The sequence below is a fragment of the Trachymyrmex cornetzi genome, unplaced genomic scaffold (genome assembly GCF_001594075.2).
Source record: "Trachymyrmex cornetzi isolate Tcor2-1 unplaced genomic scaffold, Tcor1.1 scaffold100, whole genome shotgun sequence".
NCBI lineage: Eukaryota > Metazoa > Arthropoda > Insecta > Hymenoptera > Formicidae > Trachymyrmex > Trachymyrmex cornetzi.
The window spans coordinates 62,916-69,973 of NW_017295544.1; the positions used below are offsets into that span (position 1 = coordinate 62,916).

Here is a 7,058-nt window from a genome sequence, read left to right on the forward strand (position 1 = left end):
TGTGTATATATGCGATTGAGTTATAGAGTCGTGTAAATTATGAACGTTGTGAATACTATTAAGTTTAAGTCTGAGAAAAATATATTTAGATTTGTAAACATACGTTATAAAAGAGAAATAAATAATAAAATTTATTCTTATTCACTGTAAAGTTAAGATTAAATTTATTATTACACTTTTATTATTACATTTAAAATATAATTACATTTATTACTTATATTTATTAATTACAATTCTAATTTTAAATCGTTTTTATAGTTTTTCTTACTCGATCTAGCAGCGCCAAGTGTTTTTACATGAAAAATTTTTCTATTTAAATTAAATTTTTTCATTTTATACGGTAAATTCTTTAATTTTTTGTGATAACACTTAAATTGAGCAAGGTAACGCAATTTTGTGATAATATTTTGTATAATGTTTTGAAGGAAAATTAAATAACCACTACTTTAGTTGGAAGAGGAAATGTCTTTGAATGAAATGTGATATAATAATTTCATTTAAGAAGAATTTCAACCATTTGGATTGGAATAGGAAGATTCTTCAATAAGTATACGTATACTTATAGGTTTCGTTGCATAAAAATTAAAGATAGTACCATTTGGATTAAGTAAATAATAAAGATAGTATTACTTGAGTTTTCCTTTTCATTTTGATAGTCGAATTTAACTTTGGCGCCACAGTTGTTGATATCAATTATTTTATACAAATGATACATATCATAAGATTAATAATTTTACATGGTATAAAGAGAGAAAGAGAAATAGGATTTAATTTTGCGCCAGTTCTTGATATTAAATCTTTTATAGGAGTGGTATCATTAAAGTTAATATTATTTATATAATTTGGCATCTGCAACGAATTACATGGAATTTAACTTGTCGCCAGTTTTGTTGATATCAAATCTTTTATAGGAATGATACATATCATTATAAGAAAATCCTTGAAGAAAAAACATCAACTCGATTAACCCTAATCGGTGATTCACAGTCAACTGTAAGAGCTCAATTCTACTAAACAGCAAACGCGATTAGTCATCAGTTCCACGGCTGATTAAATAATTGGCGTTGGTGAAACCGGCCCAAATGGTGGTTCTACACGAGAAACATGCACGCTTAGCGCTTTTTTTACCTTTTTATAAAAAGGTAAGTTTGTATACGATCATGTACTAATTGAATTACAAATTTTATAAGATAATATTAATTGAACAGCAGAGAATATTTATTCAGCCTCACGTGTTCATACGTGTTCCTCTGTTCCATCGATGTGACAGATTCTAACCTGAATAGTTTAACGGTTAATACTAAATGCCACATTTACGGCTTGCTATCTAGAGTCAGACCTGTCAGAATGAGAGGCGAATACCTAGACACCCACTTCCTCGACGGCGATCACCTAGACACTCATTTCCTCGATGGCAAACACCTAGACACCAACTTTCTCGACGGCGTACACCTAGACACCCACTTCCTCGACGGCGATCACCTAGACACTCATTTCCTCGATGGCAAACACCTAGACACCAACTTTCTCGACGGCGTACACCTTGACACTCATTTCCTCGATGGCGAACACCTAGACACCCACTTCCTCGACGTCGAACACCTAGACATTCATTTCCTCGATGGCGAACACCTTGACACCAACTTCCTCGATGGCGAACATGTAGACAACACCTAGACACTTATTTCTTCGACAGCGAGCACCCAGACACTCACTTCTTCGACGGCGAACACCTAGACGCCAACTTCCTCGACGGCGAACACCTAGACACCCATTTCCTTGACGGCGAACACCTAGACACCCACTTCTTCGACGGCGAACACCTAGACGTCCACTTCCTCGATGGCAAACACCTAGACATCCATTTCCTCGACGGCGAATACCTAAACACCCATTTCCCTAATAGACACGCACTTCTTCGACAGCGAACACCTAGACGCCCACTTCCTCGACGGCGAACACCTAGACACCCATTTCTTCGACCTAGACACCCACTTCCTCGACGACAAACATCTAGACGCTTAATTCCTCGACGGCGAACTCCTACACGCTTAATTCCTGAATATCTATACACCCTCTTCCTCGACGCGGTAAATACCTAGATCTTCAACGACAATCTCGATATTTCATTTTAATTATAATTAATATTTCGTTTCAATACATTTTATTAATTAAATTTCATTTTAAAATTTCAATTAATAATAATAATAATTAATTGAAATTTTAAAATGAAATTTAATTATTTAATAACTCCACGTGCACGTCACATCGTCTATGTGACAATGTTGCCATCGCTGATTATCACAGCCGTCATGTGTGGTTGATCACATTCGAATGTGCAATGCTGCCACCGCTAGGTTAAGTCAAAAGCCCTCTAGTGTCGAAAAAACGAGAAGGACATTTTCTCCTGGTCGACGACGACAATAACGACGATGACAATAATAATAAGGACGACGTATCTGAAAATGGACTGAAAAAGGAGCAGTTCGGAACTTTGCGTCGCGATATCTCCGCTCGTAGCGCACGTAGAAAAAAATAAAAGCACTTTTATCACACAATCCGTGTGGTGGCTATCGATTGAGCATACATAGAACGCGATCGGTTCAGCCGTTATTGAGATCCGATAATCTTGATCTGCCGCAACTCGTCGGTTCGCGTAAAGGAGGCACGGCAGTGCCGCTTCGCGCAGCTTAGCGCCGAGACACTACCAGTGTTTCCAGATACCTCAGCCGAAAAATATATCACGCGTTCGAACGATTCCACGGACAAACTTCAACACTAATCAGTAACAATTAGATCATCACAATCAATATCAGCGACAAAAAGTACAATGTCTCGTGTAAAATCGTATACCTCAGCAATAAGGTATATGAGAAGACGTCGCGCTCGAAAGAATTCACCTCAGCATCTTTATCACTAGCAGCGCCTCGCGATATCGAACGGCTATCAGTCCATTATAAACAGATATCAGACTGATATTTAACAGCTTTTAACATCTATCGGACTGATATTTGACAGCTATAAACAGCTATTAGACTGGTATTTAACAGCTATAAACAGCTATCAGACAGATAGCTGTTCATAGTAGATTGATAACAGTCTGATAGCTGTTGAATGAAGCCTTAAAAAAGGCATTAATACAGAGACTGACAGACTCACAAGAGTATAAAATACGCCAACTACTAGAAACTGAGGAGATGGGAGACAGAAAGCCATCGCAGTTTCTACGGCATCTGGCAACCCTCGCCGGGACTACGATCTCTGAAAAACTGCTGCGCACACTATGGCTAGGACGCCTGCCGGCCCAGACACAGGCCATACTAGCGACACGAGGCGAGGATAACCTCAACAGCGTAGCGGAGCAGGCCGACCGAATACATGAAATCAGCGGTAAAACAGTGGTCCAAGCTACTAGCGGACCGCAGCCAACAAGTCCAACAGCAAACACGCTAGAGGAACTACAAAGGCAAATAGCCGCCCTCACGACGAAGGTAGAAAGAATGACCAACGCATGGGAAAAAGGCAGGCCTCGGAGCAGAACGAGAAACCGGTCCGGAGGTAGGAAGCCAAGTCTGCTACTACCACCGATGTTTCGGAGCAAAGGCACGCAAGTGTGAACAACCGTGCCATTTCGTGGCAAACGAGAAGAGCACGGAAAACACACAGGGCTCTCAATGACGGCGGCCGTTGAAAACAGCCCAAAATTATGCCGCCTACACGTCACCGACAGGGTGACAGGTCGAAGATTCCTTGTGGACACGGGATCCGATGTGAGCATAATACCTCCCCTACATAAGGAGGGTAACATGAAACCGACCCCGTACCAACTGTACGCCGCCAATGGCACGTTGATACCAACGTACGGCACAGTGGTACTCCAACCAGATTTCGGACTGAGGAGAGCATTTCCATGGAGATTTGTGGTAGCCAATACCACACAGCCGATACTGGGAGCCGACTTCTTGGCGCACTACAGTCTCTTGCCGGACATGCAGAGAAGAAAATTGATAGACGGGAAAACAGGCCTGATGACCAAAGGAATCGCAAGCATCTCATCAACGCCTTCCGTCAAGACAATAGCCACACCGAGCAAGTACCACGAGGTGTTAGCAAAATATCCGGATCTGACGAACATCACAGGGCACCAGCGCGAGGCGAAGCATGAAACGCAACACTTCATAAAAACCTCGCCTGGTCCACCCGAAGCATGCCGACCACGCAGACTGGCCCCGGACAAGCTGAAGGCGGCCAAAACAGAGTTCGACCTAATGCTAAGAGAGGGCATTATACAACCATCAAAGAGCCCGTGGTCAGCACCGCTACACCTGGTACCCAAGAAGGATCAGACATGGCGACCATGCGGAGACTACCGGAAATTAAACGCCAGGACAGTACCAGACAGGTACCTCATACCGCACCTAGAAGACTTCGCACACGCGTTGGAAGGAAAAACAATATTTTCCACGCTCGACCTGGTCAGGGCCTATTACCAGATCCCAATACACCCACCGGACGTGCCAAAAACGGCAATCACGACGCCGTTTGGCATGTTCGAGTTTAAGTACATGCCGTTCGGACTTCGGAACGCAGCACAGACGTTCCAGCGCTTTATTAACAGCATACAACGATTTATCAACAGCATACTCCACGACCTGGGGTATTGTTACGCATACATCGACGACATCTTGATAGCATCGCGGACACCTGACGAACGCAAACAGCACCTGCACGAAGTATTCCAGAGGCTTGATAAGCACGGCGTCAAAGTCAATACAGCGAAATGCGTCCTAGGAGAGAGCAAGGTAACGTTCTTAGGCTACGAAGTTTCGGCCGAGGGGACAAAATCTCCGGAACACAAAGTACACGCTATAAGAGACTTCCCAAAGCCGGCAACACTCAAGCAGCTGCGCCGATTCCTGGGGATGACAAATTTCTACAGGAGATTCCAGGAGCAGCCCAAATACAGGCAGCTCTTAATGAGGCGCTAAAAGGCAGCAATATGAAAGGAAGTAGGCCAGTAGAATGGACGCCCGAGCGGGAAACAGCGTTCAACAAGACAAAGGAGAGCCTAGCTCAAGCGACTCTACTAGCGCACCCGGACGCAACAGCAAGGTGGCGACTCATCACAGACGCGTCAAACGTGGCGATAGGAGCGGTACTACAGCAAGAGAAAGGACAGACTTGGCAACCACTAGCCTTTCTAAGCAAGAAACTGAACAACGCACAAACGAAGTACAGCCCCTATGACAGGGAACTACTGGCTGTATACTCGGCGGTCAGACACTTCCAACACATGCTGGAAGGCCGGCCATTCACCATCCTGACGGACCACAAGCCACTGACGTATGCCTTCAATTAGGACCCGCTACGCAGCTCGCCAAGGCAGGCACGCCACCTGGAGTACATAAGCCAGTTTTCAACCGACATACGGTATATAGCAGGCAGGGACAACATAGTAGCCGACGCCTTGTCCAGAACCGAGAAGGTACGACAAGGAATCAACTTCGAGGACTTAGCCAAGGCCCAGGAGAACGACACCGAGCTACAGGCAGTATTAGAAGCCAAAAAAGGCCTATGGTTGGAAAAAATACCCGTGCCCGGCACCACGACAACCGTATATTGTGACACTAGCACAGCGATAGCGCGACCGTACCTCACGCAGGACTTCCGACGTCAAGCGTACGAGTCACTGCACTCCCTGGCACATATAGGCATTAAGGCAACAACAAAACTGGTAGAAAGCCGATTCGTCTGGCCAAACATTAAGAAGGATTGCAGACAATGGGCACAGGCATGCACCCAATGCCAAAAGGCGAAGATCACGCGACACAATAAGGCACCGGTACACAACATAGTGGGACCAACACAGCGCTTCGAACACATACATATAGACCTCGTTGGCCCACTACCAAGTTCGGAAGGATACCGCTACTGCCTAACAATAATAGATCGTTTTACACGTTGGCCCGAGGCAATACCGGTACCCGGCATAACAGCTGAAACAATAACAAAGCAGCTATTCAGCACGTGGATAGCACGGTTTGGCGTCCCACTAAGAATAACAACGGACCAAGGCCGTCAATTCGAGGCTGACCTAAAAAGGACTGACACGACTAATCGGGGCCACACACTGGAGAACAACAGCCTACCATCCGCAGGCTAACGGTATAGTAGAGCGCCTCCACAGGCAAATAAAGACGGCCATCAAGAGTCACGACACAGAGCGATGGACAGAAGTCCTCCCAGTAGTCCTAATGGGAATCCGAGCCGCAACCAGGGAAGACTTACAGGCTACCTCCGCGGAGCTAGTCCTGGGAGAAACCATTAGGTTACCAGGACAGTTCCTGACAACCACAAGCCGCCGAAACCAAGAGGAACACGATTACCTAAAAACACTAAAGAAGGCTATGGAACATTTGCAACCAAGACTGCGCAGACACGGAGAAGAAGCAACCTTCATCTTTAAGGACTTAACAAAAACACCCAAGGTTTTTTTAAGGCGCGACGCACCTTCGAGAGCTCTACAGGCGCCGTACGATGGGCCTTACGAAGTCCTCCAACGGGACGAGAAAACATACAAACTGAGGATCAAAGGAAAATCAGTACGCGTCTCCATAGACCGACTCAAGCCAGCCTACACCCTGGAGGAAACAACGGACACGGAAACCAAGAGCCAAAAACCAACGCCGATCATTACAAGGTCCGGAAAACATGCAAAACCAACGGTACGGTTCACACAGAACTAGATGGCTCCGCCACTACCCAGGGGGCCATGTGGCAGCCACCGAGCGCCAGACAAACGCGGACCCGCCGTACTACATGAAGCGCGCGCGAGCACACCCGCGAAGTTTCTCGCAAGTGCTCGCGACGCGCGAATTACTGGTACGACGCGCGAATCGCTGGTACCGCGGCCGCATCCCCAGGGGGCTGGCGCGATAAACTCAGGCTCGCGCTTAAGATCCGCCCGACGGGGGATATAAGCCCGCCGGATCAGCGACAAATCGCTCAGTGCCCACCGTTCTCACCGACGCCTACAGTGCCAGTGCGGAATACACAGC

At 45.8% G+C, this 7,058-nt stretch overlaps 1 protein-coding gene across 1 annotated transcript; it reads left to right on the forward strand.

Annotated features, from left to right (window-relative positions):
• The first annotated feature begins 6,254 nt into the window (after positions 1–6,254).
• LOC108770613 (uncharacterized) lies at positions 6,255–6,746 on the forward strand. Its single transcript, XM_018522295.1, has one exon. It carries the CDS (start codon positions 6,255–6,257, stop codon positions 6,744–6,746), a length of 492 nt encoding a protein of 163 aa, XP_018377797.1.
• Positions 6,747–7,058: the final 312 nt, after the last annotated feature.